This window comes from Miniopterus schreibersii (assembly GCF_964146895.1).
Source record: "Miniopterus schreibersii genome assembly, chromosome: 5".
Lineage (NCBI taxonomy): Eukaryota > Metazoa > Chordata > Mammalia > Chiroptera > Miniopteridae > Miniopterus > Miniopterus schreibersii.
Window position 1 is genome coordinate 18088202 of NC_138106.1, and position 17237 is coordinate 18105438.

The following is a 17237-nucleotide window of genomic DNA, read 5'->3' on the forward strand; positions in this document are numbered from 1 at the left end:
AAATTCTAGAAAGAGAAAGACAGTTTGTAAACAAATGAATAAAAACTATCATTCGGGGCTGAAAAGCTGCACTTGGTGGGGACGTTTGTTCCTCAGGTGAGCCTGAGCACCTTCTGAGCTCCTAGTGCCCAAATGGAGACGAGTGAGGGGCTCTCCCCACGGCTGCAGCCTGTGTCTGGGGCTCTGCCTCTACCACCACTCTAGTCAAGTACAGTGTCATCAAAGTGAGAGAGAATATTCATGGTTAGATGTATACAGTGTCACCTGACGAAACAATGACCACACGTTTTATTTTTATTTCAGGAATCTTGGAAAATCAGGACTCAGAGTTTCTTGCTTGGGTCTTGGTAAGTACTTGGGGTATCATGTAGGGTAGGCCGGGAGGTGGGAGGTTGGGGAGGATACCAGGGAGTGATTGGGGTGCAGGCCAGGATCCGGTCTACGGTGAGAAGGGCTTGTTGACCAGCGCTGCTCCATTCCTCCTTTCCTGCCCAACACAGCCCCCTCCCTCTCAGGCCCGAGGAGCCACTATGTCCATGATGCCTTATGGGGCCCATCAGACAGAAAGAGTCTGATATAAACACACACCCAAGAGGAAGACTCACGTGTTACTTGCGTCTAGTAAATGCGAATGACCTCATAGCATCATTTGTGTGCTCAACCTACCTGCAGCTCATCCGAACTTTTCCTGTCCTTATTTTCTCTTTGCCTAATTTCTTCACATATTTTTCTATATTGTTATGTATTTTAGCTTTAGATACTTTTATAATCTACCTTAAATACTCTGGGGACAAGGTGATACATATATGTTAGGAGGAGGGCTTCTTGATTCCCAGTGAATGGAAGTGTGGAGACCAGGGACAGGATGATAATGAATAAATAGATAGTGGCAACTAATTCTGCCTCCTTTCACTGTATTTCAAAGATATTAAGGTTATTGAGGCTTACATTTTTCTAACTCTTACTGATGACCTGATTTGGAAGCTAAGGGTGGTCTTTGTTCACCATAAGTCTAAGGGAATTTGACATTTGCTTAATTTATAGCTCTGATCTTGTGAACTTTCAATTTTATTGGAAAGGAGATTCATTATCAGGGATCATCTAACCTTAGTTTTATGAGAATGTGCTTTGTGGTAAATAATTACTCACTATCCATTATTGAAAGAAACTACCTATAAATATAAATTAAGAAATATAATAATTTAAGAAAATATAAATATAAAAATATAGTAAAGGATCATTGACCAATTATCTCAGAATCAGTATCTAGGGCAGAAAATAATTTACTCAAAAGTACATTGAAAATTCAGCCCAAGGCCCTTAAGACTATAAAAAAAATTCAGGTGTCCATGAAGTACCACATGTAAATGAGTCTCCAGAGGGCAGACAGCAGTTTTTTTAAAAACCCCGTGTGTGTGAACTTTGGAACAGGCAATTCAGGAGCAGAAGTCCTGATTTGAACTTCAAGCTTCTCTGAGAGCCTGAACACTTGCGATAAGACGCTGTGTAAAAAATAAGAGGAAACAGGAAGTTCATGGGCTGACTGGCTTCATTCACAGCAGGTAACAAAGCTTGACAGCTTGAATAAGCATTCTTTAAGAACTTCTCTGAGCTACCTCTGTAAGCCAGAGGAGATAAAAAATTTAGAGAAAGAAAGAATGCACTTGCCTTAGATAATTTGCCAGTCTCTGCAGACTCCAGCTGTCAAATCCAGGGGGAGCAGAGTTACTGCTGTGGGCTTGGGATGTCAGCAAAATTGCAGCCCATGTTCAACTGAGGCTTTGGAAACTAAGTGTCAAATGTTCCAGGCAATCATGCAATAATAGGTGTCCTTTATTGAAATACTCTAAAGGCCATAGCTAAAGCTAACAATTCTGACTTGCTTCTCTATCAGAGAACAGGATGGGGACTTCATACCCTGCCAAGCTTTCTTTTAATAAACTAAGAGCATGTGTAAATTAGAGCAGGCAGGTGAAGTAACTCAAGGATGAACTGAAAACACATCTGAAGGAACACAGCTCTGCCAACAAGAGAAATGGAGGGGGCAGGAGCGGGATTAAGTGGCCAAACCCACTCATGGTTGCTGTGGTTGGCCTGGTTTATAAATACATTGACAGCTGCTATTAAGACTCAAAGCCGAAGAAACTGATGGGAAAAGAGTAAATTCACCAAAGAGTGACTGAAAAACCATCCCAGTCTAATGAGAGGCGGGATCATCTTCTCAGAGAGGAAGGATAGAATTCATTCATTCATTCATTCATTCATTCATTCATTCATTCATTCATTCATTCATTCCGAGCAGACATTTAGGAACCCAGGCGTTGTGCTGGTTATAGGGGATTCCAGGATGAAAGCAGCAAGGGTCCTGCTATTTCAGATGGCTCCCAGTGCGGTAGGAGTCAGGCATGCAAAAACAGACAATGGATCTGACCATGCCAGAATGGAGAGTCCGGGATGAACCAAGCACAGGGAAAGTCCCCTGGGGAATTTGGGACAGCTTCACAGGGCAGGTGCTATCGAGTTGAGGCTTGAAGGGAGTCATCAAGTAGAGAAGGAGGTGGAAAAAGAGAGGGGATAATTCAAGGTAGAGGGAGCAACCCAAGCAACAGCCTGGAGGGAGGCCCCTGGAGCAGGAGGCACTTGGGGAAACACTAGTGTGTGTAGAATATTGTGAATGCACGGCGCTTGGGAGCTTTGAGAAATGAGCCTGGAAGGAAAGCTAGGCCTGATGGAGAAGGCTCTTGTTTGCCTTGCTAAGGCATTCAGCTCTTGTCTTCTAGGTCTCTGGTGTACCCCCAAGGCCTCGGGGAATGCTTGGAGGATGAGAGACAGGCAAGGCTCCACCTCTCTCCGCCCTTCTCCTTCCATTGCCACAGCTTCCATCAAAGTAGCCCTTCTTCATCCTCACGGGCTCTTCAGTGGTTAGAGCATCAGCCTGTAGACTGAAGGTTCTCTGTTCCATTCTGGTCAAGGGCACACATCTCTTTTTATAAATGTAAATATAACTTTAAATAAGTAACAAATGACCATTTTTAGAACAGTTTTAGATTCACAGCAAAACTGAACAAAAAGTACAGAAAGATGCCTTTCCCCTACATACACACAGCTTCCCCCACAATTGACATCTGTCACCAGATTGGTACATTGGTTACAGTCTCACATTGACATGTCATCTCTGGGTTTGGGCAAATGTATAGCGTCATATATCCAGCATTATAGTGTCATACAAAATATTCCCTGCCCTGAAAATCCTCTGCGCACTGCCTAGTCATCTCTCCCTTCCTCCTAACCACTGATCCATTTACTGTCTTCATAGTTTTGCATTTTGCAGAATGTCTTATAGTTGGAATCATGTAGTATGTGGCCTTTTCATACTGGCTTCTTTCACTTAGTAATATGCATTTAAGCTTCCTCCGTATCTTTTCACTGCTCAATGGCTCGTTTCTTTTTAGTGCTTCACATTACCTTTTGAAGGGGGTGGGGAAGCATCCTTCTGCCAAACAAAAGTTTAAAACTGCTCTAGCGTGTGAAAAACCACTTAAAAACTTGGACTGGGAGTCACAAACACTTAGTAAGCCCCTCCTGTGTGCCAGGTTTTATAGTCTCTGGGATACAGAGCTTATCCAAAGATTTTAGTAGTTTTGAAAAGGTCTTAGGAAGGACTAGCTTCTGTGTTTGAGAACAATCCAAAATATTGTTGACATAAAAATATAACTTTTATATTCTTTGATGTCTCTGATTACCCAAATTTCTGGATAACTTTTCATACATTATGTTTGAAAATTTTATTCCATCCCTTAAAATCAGAACTATGTGTTTATATTACCATCTCCTCGATGCCAAAGCCTGGCTGGGGACAGCAGTGCCCAGGCTAGGCTGCCAGGAGCTGTTCTGGGCTCCTCCCATGCCATAATTAATTTTTCAGTATAGTGTAAAGTACTATTTCAAAGGAAAATGACTCTATGTAGAGTTTTAATTAAATGGGATCTCCTAAGATTACAGTTATACCGACCTGGTTTTATGATTTAGTATTGCTCCGTTTTCTTCTTTAACATAAATTTCTACATATAATTACTGAAAAGGGAAGGTCTCTGTCTCTTGGTTAGAAATGGAGAAAGAATCAGTTCATTTAAAAAATCCCATGCACAGTTCTATGGGAGATGCAAAAATAACCCATCTGTTTGATACAGCTATGAATTTTCCATTAGGAACAGGATGTTGTAGATTTTTTTAAAAAAAGCTAAAATCATTAACAGTTGGTACCCATCAGGCACAGATAAAATAAGCTAATCTTTATGTGTAAATTTATAAATCTACAGGAAACATGGGAACTGGGATAATTTAGGAACTTTTTGAATCTTTAGGTTTTTGCTAAATTATCCCTTATATAGTTTCTCAGTTTTCATTCCTCTACATTTCAAAAAGATTCTTAGTCAAAAAGTATGTGAATCATTTTATATTCTTATTTTGAGTTATTAGTGATATTTAATACTATAAGCATCATAAAGCACATAGCCCAAGAGGGAGAATTTGAAAGAACTGCTGTAAAATATTGTTCATTCTTCTTTACAGTCTATTATCTTGTTTTCACTAGAAGTTTCTTTGCCTCACCATGGAATAAAAATTTATTTCTTCACATATCCCGATAGTCTGTGAGCACAGACTGTGTTTTTTATGTAGAGATACACCCAAGTTATTCAAAATTGTTACTGTTTGGGGAGAGTAACTCACTGAACCATCAAAAAATATATCCCTGCACAAATGTAAAAACTTGACGTGAACTTTTTAGAGGTAAAGAAAGTATAATGGAGATTATGTTGACTTTCAAACTCCTTGATATCTCTGTTTTTCCAGAGAGTTCTTATTCACAGTAACTTACTGTGGAAAGACAAAAGATAAATCCAAAAAAGAAATAAAAACATATATTTGAGCACATACTATATTTTAGGCCCTGTGCTTAGAGTTCACAGAAAATAACAACACTTTCAATTTTAATACTAGATCCCATTTTAGAAGATATTGAAAATATTTTAATTTGTTTTAACAACAACAGAAATTGCCATTTAGCCCTAATGTCCCATAGTAGGTGTCTGATTTTATTCTAACACTGTGTTATTTCACTTATGTGTACATTTCTTATATGAGGTTTTCCAAAGAACAAAATGAATCAGGCACATTAATGGAACATGCTAGTTATAAGTGCTCTGGAAATTTCACTGTAAGAAATAATTTTCAACACACAAATGTCAGTAAAAAAAAAAAAGAGAAATTTTGACCAAGAAACTTAGGACAAAATACTAACAAAACACAAACACTTCCTCTCTTTCATATTCAAGAAGTAGGAACAGCTATAATTAGTTGAAACCCTTATTTATGAAATGGATTTCCCTGTGGAGTAATAAGGATTATTTAAAAAAACACACAAAAAAACCCACCTTTGCTTCTTATTATACAAGTAACAAAAATTAATTTCAATTATGTGGGCAAAAACTTAAAACACACAGAAGAAATATTCATCTAAGAATTTTTTTGCCTCTTTTATTTTAAATTTTCATAAAAAGCTTAAGGTGCTAAATAAATCAATTCAGGAGCCATACCTACATAAGGAAATATAAGGAGCTTAAGCCATGGATTTCAATTATTGTGTACTATTAATTCTAACATCTAAATGTGGAGAGTGGAGAAAGATTTGTTTTCTGGGGAAAGATTTAGGGAATTGAAATTTCATTCCTATCCTATGCTCACAACAGCCTCTGTAGAGCAATAGCCAACCTCGCAATTCTGCCTTATAGCACAAAACTGCCTTTTCTAAACTCCTCCCCACCCTCCATTCTCCTTCCTTGTCCCTAAACTTTACTGATCAGATTAAAAGAGAAACAGAATAAAGTGATTGCAGGGAGATTTGCCCTGAGACAAATCTTAAAACAAAATGGAGCTGGCAGCATCCCTTGGCACTTAAGGACATAAAACCTTAAATCAAAGAAAGAAGGAAAATATAAAAAATGTATCATTCTCTACAAGGATCACAAAGAACCAAATGTCAATCTCAGCCATTTAGCCCTCAAAACCTTAAGCCTACACATGGACATTAGAAGAATGTCTAGGGTCCAATTCTCCTCTGGTTTTTCTGGGAGACCCAGCCCTCCAGCCAGTTCCACCTCAGCCTTGCCTCATCTAAGACTGGATTCCCTTCTGCCACTGCCTTGACCATTGGTTCACCCTGCCCCAGATTTCTCAATGACAAGCACATCTCATTATTGCCCAGCTCTTAGCCTTGGCTCCGGAATTCTTAAGAGTTTGAGAACTTAATGCCCAGGATGACTCTGTGCATGAGGTCTCTCAGGAATACAAGATAAAACCTGTCCTCATGTTGAATTGGGAGACTGGGAACAGGGAGGTGGCCCAGAAGATTGGAGGCAAGTGTATGCCATTCTTCATCCACAGACGGGGCAGTGTGGGGACAGAAATAGATGTGAAGCTTATCTGAAGCAAGTTTGGTGGAAGAGACATTTGGCAGAGGGGAGAACATGGGAAGATTCAGGAAAGCAGGATATTGTCACAAGCACTTAGAGCAAACACTAGGCTGCACCATTTGGCTCGACGGGGTGCGGAAGGGGGGGTAGGCATCACTACCAGAAAGCAGCATGGGGCTGGGAGAGACCACGGCCTTGGAGACCCACTTCTAACCAGCTGTGGAAAGTCTTGACCACTCAATTCCTCATCTGCAAAACGTGTAGAATTCTTCAGACTGTGCAAAGTTACCTACTTGCACTTCGAGCCCACTTTGATTCCACATGGTCTTTACCACTTGCTTGTCTGGTTCCAAGCTCTTTTACAAAGTGCAACTGTGAAAGCACCCCCCCACTCCCCACCTGGAACTTGAGTGATATTATTGGTTCTTGCAAGAAGAGGTAATCAAAGTGTTTTTTTTTAAAAAGTCTATTGTTATCACATTTGTTAGCTCAGGCCAGATGCTCATTAGCAATACCCTAGAAGCCAAAAATGAAAGACCGGGTTGCAGCTTGAATCCTAAAACAAGGGCCAGGCTCTGTGGAAAACATCAACAGATGCAAACCAGACCAAAGAAGAATGCCTTGTCTGCACCATTTGCATAAAATCAAGCCTTGAGCTGTGTCCCACGTGCCCAGACATAGGTCCTCATCCAGTTTATCTGCAGTAGCCACAACTGGGTTGCTCAGAACAGTGTTTTGTTTTCCAGTCACCTGGGATGCTTGTTAAATATAAAGATTCCTGCATTCTACCTCAGATCTGCAGATCCAGAATCTCAGAGTGGGGCTTCTAGAAGATAGTTAATGGCCCTGAGCTGTAGGAAGCATTGATTTGAAACTGGGAATTAATGCTCATGTATGGCAGATGCTGTTAAATGCCCACCAAATTTCACTGAATCCTCCTAACAACCCTGTAAACTAGTTATTATTATTACCCTTCCTCCCTGTGCTACTGAGTGATAGAGTCAAAATTTCAGCCTAGGGCTGCCTAATTTCCCCCTACCTGCTCAGCCACTCACTCTAATGCCTCCCCAGCAGGAGGGTAGATCCATTTCATTCTCTTCAACTAATAGCACCAAGGGCAGTAAGCCAAGTTTTCACCTCTGTCACCTGTTTGTACATCCCAACCCTGTCATCTGAGACTTCCCCTTAGGCCAGATTTCTTGGTATCTGCTTTCTGTCTGTTTGGTGTGGTCTTGCATCAATATGAACATTAAGGTACCTGTGTAACTTGCATGTCTTACTGAAAGAACAGTGTTGTCTCCATACCAGCCTGTTATTAAGAGTGGAAAGTTGGTTGGGGGTGGGAGGAACTCTGGAATAAGTTTGCTTGGATTTAAATCCCAGCTCCAACTCCATCACTTACTAGATACTTGAACTTTTGAGGGCAAGTTACTTAACTTCTGAAAAATGTGTATGGTAGTAAGAGTTGAGTAAAAGAATGAGAAAGGCAAGTCAGGGTATAAAGCAAAGGATGAGATACTCAACTATCAGTATGGGAAGAATCCAGAACTGTGGTCCTCAGCTCTGGTTGTAATTAGAATAATCTGAGAATCTTTTAAAAATTCTGATGCCAGAGACCTGTTCCCAGGTATTCTGATTGAACTGGTCTGACGAGGAACTAGGTCAGCAGAACTATTGGAAGCTCCCAGGATATTTACATGTGCAGCCAGAATTGAAAACCACTAGTCTAAATGGTGAGTGAGGGAAACAATGCATGTGCTCTCGTGTCAGAGAAGCTTTCTTACTAGGGCTGCAAAGCTCATGTTTTAAAATGTTTATTTATTGATTCTACAAACTACTATTAAGCACCTACTATGAGCAGGCTTCACTTCAGTGGCTAGACTTAAAAATTCTAAACTTGGTCCTTGCCTTCAGGACAGTTACAGTCTGATGGGGAAGTTATTTGCAAAAATAAATTCTGTAATTACAAGGCAGTGTGGGCAGTGTGGTAATAGTGGCTTGTTCAGAGCTGTAGCAGAAGAGAAAATGAAATGACTCCTCCCTTCAAAGTCCAACCACAGAATCATGAAACTATAGAGATGAAGGAGGCTTAAGGTCCCTAATTTTGTGTATAAGGAAACTAGAAATGAAGGAAACTAGAAATCACAACTTTCTCAGGGTTACAGAGTTCATGGAACAGAGACCTAAAATATTCACTTTGACTCACCAGAGGAAGTGTTAAAACACTGTGTCCAGCAGAGCTAGACTCTGAGGCTGAAGTTCTAGGTCCTGAAAAATGAGTAGGATTTGGACATAGGGACATGGGAAGGTCTACATTCTCAAAAGACTCAGCCCAAAGCTCAGAGGGAAAGTGCCCATAGGGTAATGCCCTGGCCCTGGCCTCAGGTAGTAGCCAACAGTTTGGTGCCCCTCCTCCAATCAACACTGGTCCTGGGCTTACACTCGGTCTTGCTTTCCATGCAATCTGGGAGGCTGCTCCCACCTCAACTCCACTTCTCTCTACGAATAATTCTATTCAAATGAGTTAATGAACATGTTAATTTTGCCCAGTGTGTTGTCTAAGTTCAGTGAGATCAGGGGTTTAAATCTCTAACCTTAAATTCTTCAGTGATATAACAGATTATAATAAATAACTCTAAACACCTCTAGATTAAAGAGCTTTTGATCAATTGGTCAACCTTGATTACATTAACCTGGAATTGACATGTGCTCTATTTGCAAAACTTAAAATAGTTAAATCCATAGTGAAATGTGGTGAATTGGTTCTCTGTTCTCCCCCTTACTCTGACCTGGATGTTTGCTCTTGATGTCTCACCTTCTCTCACACCCTACATTCTTTTAATCAGCAAATACTATTGCCTCTCTTTCAAAACCTAACATAAATTCAAGCACTTCTCACGATCCTCTCTACCACCACCTTGGACCAAACTGCTGTCCATCTCACCTGGATTATCACAACAGCCTCCTAACTGTTGCTTGAGCTCAGTCTCAGAGTTGGAGGTGTGTCCTCAACACCTCAGCACATGATCTTACTCAGGGAGTATCAGATGGTATTACTTCTCTATTCAAAACTCTTCATTGGCCTCTCCAAGGTCCTTCCATTAATTGACATGACCCCACATGATCTGTTCCTCATGACCCCTTGGACCTCACCTTCTCTTCTCTGGCCATACTGGCCTCCTCATTGATCTTGAACATTTCAAGCCCTCCCAACAGATGCCCTCCCCCAACCCCCCTTCACTCCCCTACACACACACACACCCCCTGGAACACTCTTCCTCAAGATAGCTACAAGGCAACCTCCTTCACTTTCTTTGGTTTTTTTCTCAAAAGCTTCTTTCTGTGTGAACCTTATCTGGCCACTCTATCTAAAATCTCAGCACCCACCCCCTAACATGTCATGTACCCTAGCCTTATAAAAATGAGCCTCTTTAACACTCATCAATAGACATTATGCATTTTATATTTTAGTTATATTTATATATTTCTTTATAAAACTATAAATAAACACTATATTTAACTTACATTTCTTTTTCTGTCATTCCCTATAAATCTGCTTCATCAAAGGAGAAATAATTACCAGTTTTATTCACTGTTGTATCCTGATAATTTAAGTACAATGGTAGACTCAAATACTTATTGAGTGAAAAGATGAAAAAAAGTTAACTGCAGTACAATAAATATTACAATTGCATTTATATATTTCCTTCTTGATAGCTATAAAAATCTTTCAAACCATAAGCAAGCCAAGCTGCAGTATAGGAAAGGACATCACCAAATCTATAACTTTAAATTGACTCAAACTCAAATTGAGGGACAGTCTACAAAGTATTTGATCAGTACTTTTCAAAAGTGGCAAGTTCACAAAAGACAAGGAAAGACTGAGGAGTTATCACCAACAAGAGGAGACCAAGGAGACATGGACACTAAATGTTACGTCAGGTCCTACACAGGATCCTGGAACAGAAAAGAGGACAGTGAAGTTCCAAAAGGGCCGTAGTTTAGTTACTAATACTGCACAATGTTAATTTCCTAGTTTGATAGCTGCCCTATGGTGATGTAAGATGTTAAAGGGCCAGGGAGGTAGCCCACATGAACAAATATTATATCTAAATGTCTAAGTGGCCCTTCATATTTGAACAAGAATGTCATTTAAATGGTAGGCACGTTTCCTGAATGAACAACAAGAAGTAAACCACCAACAAGGTAACTAAGTAACCAAGATAGGGGTGTGTGTGTGTGTGTGTGTGTGTGTGTGTGTGTGTGTGTGTGTAAAGGCAGTTTTTCTTTTTCCATTTCTCCAGTCATTTTTCTGTGCTATGGTAGGTGTGTGCCAAGGGACCCAAACAGATTTTCAAAGCATATATTCTCTGGTGCGTGAAAGGGTTTCATCAGAAGATACAATAACAATTCAAAGTTCTCTTTATACTCCCTCTGCTTTTAAAAGGTTATAAATAACAAATGTCAGTTTAGTAAAACCATCTTCTAAATAACATCCCACTAATATGAGACTTCACAGTAAAATAATAATACGCCATCCGAACTCTCAAGAAGGCATGTTCTCATTAGAGGCAGAAAAAAGATTAAGAAAACTGTCACCGAGAGTTTTCAACAATCACATTAACTAATAAACCACATTAGATCTTGTGGAGGTGGGCAGTAAAGAATGAAATCGCACAAGCAGAGTCCCCTGCCTGGAGGCTGCCACTCTAACCTCTCCATCAGGAGGGAGTAAGTCCTGTTGTAAGTGGCACTTCCTCCGGGGTGGCTGCTGGAACCTGCCTATACTGTGCCATCCACACACCCTTCCTGGAGGCCTTGAGGCCAGGGAGAACCCCCCACCTCCCCAGGGGGCCCATCTGAGAGGGTACCCAGGGACCAAGAGAAACACGTTAAATCACCTCGGGACTAGGACTGTTAATGAGCATTACTCATGTTTGTTTGCTGAGAAATTTATCCAATATTTTGTAGATTAATGACAGTCCAAAAGGCAATTTAATTTAATTTAACCAACAATTATCAGCCATCTACTAAGGATTCACTTCTATTTTAGGGATGTGAAGATAAGAAGATGAATGAAATAAAACTAACCCTCAGAGAGTTTACTCCCTAGTAAAAGATATAAAGTTGGTAAACAAATAACTATAAAACAAATGAGCATCAAATGTCTAAAGGGCCGGGTAGGTAGGAGCTTCCTCAACAAAGTAAGCTGAGTGTCAGAGTAACAAAGACCCAGAAATGGAATTGTATATATATCTTAATGTAAATATATATGCTATCCATATTCTATATTATACTAAAATTTTCAAACTAACTGAAAAAGAAAATATTTAATTATTACTTTTTTTCATAATTTATTACTGCTTTTATTTGGAATAAAAAACCTGACAAAAACCCCTGGCTGGTGTAGCTCATTTGGTTGGGGGTTGTCCTGGGCATCGAAAGATTACTGGTTTGATTCCTGATCAGGGAACATGCCAGGGTTTTGGGATTGATCCCCAGTAGGGGGGCCTGCAGGAGGGAACCAATGGATGTTTCACTCTCACATCAATGTTTCTTTCTCTCTCTCCCCCCCACTCTAAAAATCAATAAACTATGATTTAAAAAACAAACAAACAACCCCTGATGTCTTTTATTCCATACCAAGGTATCAGCCAGGTCCTATATCTTTTAACTGTGAGTATGGTATACAGCCTTAAATACTTAAACTAAGGTTGTTAGGTAGTTTTATTCAGATTCATTTTTCAGATTCCTATTTCTAAAAATAAGCTTTTCCCAACATGGATAGAATTATTGTAAATGATTCTTATAAGTAGGATAATCTCCTCCAAGATCTGTGTATAATCCTGGCCATCAATGTTGTCATATTTAGTCTTCAATACCATTTTGTACTACGCTTTGAGAACTTCAAATCATAGTCCTTCATTTGTGCTATCAAAAATTAATTAAGAAAGCTAAGGCAAATAACACTGGTTTATTTTCATAAAGTTTGAAATCCATTATTCAATGGCCCAGTTTCAAAGAATAAATTTTAGGCTATCAGCTTCATTTCTGGAAAGTGACTGCAAAGTAGAAAACTGGACTCAATTATTCTTTAACAACTGAATTTCCCTAAGACTCTATTTTGTCAGGACTGAGAGAAGCAAAGTCGATATTTATGCAAATACTTGTAAATGCCCCTATAGAAAAAATTCAAAAGGTGTAGACGAGTTGTAATGTCAGCAAGAAACTTGGAATTCAGAGCCAGTTTTTGCTGCTGAGTGGAGATAGGACAGCTCCATTTGATGTCATAAACAGTTAAAAAAATATCTGTCATCTCAGCACAAGTAAGCCAGCAAATTCATCAAGCCGACACTGACCTGATTTTGCTCCAAGATATAGAAGAATGGCCTGTTCATGGCATTAATTACTGAACTCGTGGCTTGTCTCACTTTAGCTTTTTAGCCCAAAGTAACTCCTGATGAATGAGAAAGTTAACAAACTTATAGACTTCAATGTTTAGCGCCCCTACAAAATACTGCCGCCTAGGAATCTGTTGCTTGGCAGGTCCAAGGTCAGCCCCCCCCTTCGTGAGAGCCCCACCTGTAGTCAACACTTAACCTGGAACAGTGCATTCTGCCTCCGCTGGTCTGACACCTTTCTCATCACAAAGTAAACTATTCCCTGATGTTTTGCCTTGCAGAACGTCTTGTTCAAAGGTTCTTTGACCTCTCCAAAATTCTCAAAACATCACCAGAAGCATAGCTAACAGCGTGCTACTATTTATTTCTGTCTTCTCATTTGCTGCAATAGAAAATGCCACCAATCATTTAACTTATCCTGAGGGTTTTCAGCCATATTTTTTACATGCTGAGCTACAGTGTTCCTGGTTATACTAAACTTCGCAAACACTTGTTTTTTCTCTGGACACATGATTTCTGCTGCATTCAAAAGAGACTCTTCTATAAAAGCATTGTCAGTGGAAAGGTTTTAATGCCCTGGCAAGTTTTTCACTTAAGAGAACTGCATTTCACAGCAAATCACTTATTTTACTCTCATTCAAAAACACACACTGCCATTTCTCCAGTTCATTAAGTTTCTCAACGCCCATCTTTTCTGTATACCAGCCTTGGCTGCTTTTATTAGGGTGCCTTAAGTTGTCATTTTTCTGTGCAAATAGTTTTTGTTTTCATGTTCTTCACACACACACACACACACACACACACACACAAAACTACACTCTTATTTTTTTCTTGAAATCCTCAACTCAAGTTTTTAGGAGATGCACAAGTTCATTTTTCTCTTAATTTTACAATAAAAAAATAGTAGTAGAAAATAACAACTGCTTTTGATTTCAGTGTTGAAAATGAAAAAGAAGGTGTGGGGACTTTGAATGACTGTGGAGGGCATAGCCCTTCCCAGAGGACATTGCCCCTCAGATTCAGGGATGTCTGCCTTGTGAAGACACCAGCCTTCTGTTGTTAAAGAAAAATCTCCTAATTATGTAAATGTTGGTAACTTATTTGAAATTTATTAAAATAGCAAGTGGGTCAACATTGTTCTAGCCAGGTAGGCAAAACAAATCTTTGAGTGCAGCCTGTAGGCTGCCCATCTGCAACCTCTGAGGATAGAGAATATAACAGTCAAATAATTTCTAGCTTACCTTATTTTAGTCTCTTCTTTGTTTGAGAAAAGGTACAATTACATCAGAATTCTATGGAGTAGGAAATCCAAGTGTCCTAATCAATCTGGAAAGTCTAGAGGCAGTGAGCTGTAGCAAGGATACCCTTCATGAAGTTAGGCATGTGTACGGAGTCCTGGGTATTTCACTTGTTGGTGGGTTGATGTTAGATTCCTCATTTGGAAACAGGGATGATAAAATTGCCTTGTAAGTTTGTCAAAATGATTGCACACAATATTTTAAAAAATCTTATAACTAATGTGCAAATGTTTATTCTTTTCTAGGAACATGGGTGACATTTGGAGGTCAAATTTCAGATGAGGTAAGTTACTTTTGTCTTCCATTATGCTAATCAAAGAAAATACAGAGAGAGCTATGGGGGAGAAGAATTCTTCCTCAGCCCCTGGGCGTTTTACAAAGATAGTATTTTAATCATGGGAAATAGCTAAAATTGACTCAAAGATTATTTTCATCTGGCTTCAGATGAGCTCAGCACAAAGCAAATATAAACAAGGGATCCTGGGATGACCACACCGTATGTGCTGGGTGACACAGTCATCAGTGCTGCCTCTTGAAGTGAGGATGTCCCCATTACTAGGACAGTTCAACCATGTATTGAATAGCCCCTTGACAGGGATCTTATCAAAGAGAATCAAACATGAATCTAGATAACTCTCTGAGGTGCCTCCTAAAGATGATCTGGCTTCATTATAAAACCAAAATAGATGTTGTTCATATGAATATTTTTAAGTAACGGTAAGACTGTATTATCGTCTTATAGAACTTAATTTTCAGAGTTTTACTTTTATTTTCTCATCTGTAAGGTAGTTAGGGTTCCTTCAATTGCTGGTAACAATAAACTCAACTCAAATTGGCTTAACCAATAAAGGAAAAACACTATTTTGACTTTCACACTAGAAGTGTAGACTCAGAACAAGCCTCAGGGTTGACTAAATCAGTGGCCCCCACTCCATTTCTCAGTGATTCTCTTGGCCCTGTAGTCCTTTGTGTATGAACTTCATCCTCAGGCTATAGGAGTTCTAGACCTCAATTAGATTAATAACTCCAGGGAAAGAAAGGGGAGGTGAGCCTCCTTGGGCCTCTGGGCTCCATGGAGGCCTTGAACCAAATCACCCTCATTTTGCAGATAAGGAAACTGAAATACAGAGAGGTCAGATCACTTGCCCTAGTGTATTTATCTGTAAGCGATACACTTAAGAGCAGAAGTCGGTCTTCCGACTTAGCTCAGTGATTTCATTATTCCACGTTGAGGTCTTCAAATGCTATAGTTGGGAAACCTCTCGACATTCATTTAGTCTAACTCTCCATCAAAGAGTCTGCATCTTATCTTAAAATTTCTCTCTATTTAAGTTTTATTGGACATGAACAACAGTGTGGGGTTGGAGGGGGGATAGGTTGAGGTAGAAGAGGGCATAGAGGGGGTAAAAGGTGGTGGAAAAAATAAAATAGAATAAAAGATTTATTATGTACATTTCCCAATAACAGTTTATCAGTATGTCATGTGACATGGCACAAGGTTGATATTATAATACAAGCACAATAATTTCTTAAACACGGAACAGACGTGATGGGAAAAACTATACTTGTCTTAATTTTTAATCTCTACTTAGGGTAAATGTCATAATGGTACCAAATTAAAAGCAGGAACAGCACTTTTGCTGCTGTCTTTCTAAAGGATTTGCAGGGACTCCATTTTGCTGGCCTCATAATTTTCTTGGTCAGCCAATTTTAAAAATAGGAAAATAGTTTATCTTGGAAATGTTGATGAAGCAACTTCAGCCCACAATCAAAACCATAATGGAAAAATCAATTTTAATTATTTGTGAGGTGTGGAATTTCCTATTTGGCTAATAAGTCTCAATGAAAAACTGGCCCCTCTCCCCCGCTCTTTAGACTGTTCCCCCTTAGCTCTGCCTCAAGCTGTCCATGCTCTCGTTCAGCAGCACAGCGGAGGGGGCAGGAGCCTGGAGCTCTGTTTTCAGGCTGACAGCGAGGAGCTGGGTCCCTGGGTCCCCCTCCCTCCCCTGTGTGTCCTGTGGCCTCAGCTGGCTGGACACTCCGATGGTGTCTGCAGTTTTGCAGTTAAAACGGTCACAGTCCTGGCTAACCTTTGGCTCATCAAAACAGCCTGCTCAGCCTTGAGGAAGGAAGGCCCAAACTTTTAAGTCATGAGTCACCCAGGTGCCACAACCTATTGCCTCTGAGGAAGGAGAAGAAATGGAGTCGGCTCAAAACAACTGATCCTTTGTGTCAGAGAGATGACAGTGCCAAAGACCATGTCCAGCGGTGTCTTCCAAGCAGAGCGAGACGGCCTGTCCACCTCCCTGCGCTCCTGACCCCGGGACCCCAGCGCCCAGGGAAATCCCTCGGCCCGTCTGTCTGGGGGAAGGATTCACCCTTCCTATATATGCTGGCCGCATCTTCTTGTGTTCTTTCTTACTGCAGCTGAGAAAACCAAGGAGTGGGTAGGGAAATTTCAGGGTTCCTAAAGGCCACCGGAGGATTCAGAATTGCTGCCTGGGCTGGGAAACTCGTGGCGTTTCTGACTGACCGCCGCATCCTCTTGCAGGTAGCTGAGCGGCTGATGACCATCGCCTACGAGAGTGGAGTCAACCTCTTCGACACGGCCGAGGTCTACGCCGCTGGGAAGTAAGTCGGGACCTGTTTGTGTCCCTCAGGTGGCACCAAGAGACGCTGCCCTAGCCACTGTGGACATGCATGTCAGTGGCACTGCTCTTCTCCCTCCCTCCACCCCATCACCAGGGCTTAGGGATACTGACCGCCTCCCGCCCACTCTGCCCACCCGAACCTTCCCACCTCTGGTTCCTGTATGAAAAACGGACCCGAAGCAATTGCCGTGGCCTACATGAGGGGCAGGGTGGCTGGGACCAGAGTGGTGGCAGTACAGATCAATAAATATTAGTTCAGTATATGAGTGAGCAAATAAATGAGCAGATTCCAATATGGTTGTTCAAAAGCTACATCTCATAGTTCCTCAGCCCCCAGGGAAACTGGGCCGTTCTCTCCCCTGGGGAAGGAGAAACTGATTTTCCTGTTTGCTGGTAGCATTACGGGTAGATCAG

At 40.6% G+C, this 17237-nt stretch overlaps 1 protein-coding gene across 4 annotated transcripts in view; it reads left to right on the plus strand.

The window, feature by feature from the left end:
• Nucleotides 1-17237, plus strand: part of KCNAB1 (potassium voltage-gated channel subfamily A regulatory beta subunit 1) — a 231185-nt gene that overhangs the window by 162639 nt on the left and 51309 nt on the right. For all 4 annotated transcript variants that reach the window (XM_081139371.1, XM_081139369.1, XM_081139370.1 and 1 more), the window contains exons 2-4: nt 304-347; nt 14418-14455; nt 16724-16803. In XM_081139371.1, the coding sequence (XP_080995497.1) occupies nt 304-347; nt 14418-14455; nt 16724-16803 (162 nt within the window). The remainder of the gene's footprint in view (nt 1-303; nt 348-14417; nt 14456-16723; nt 16804-17237) is intronic.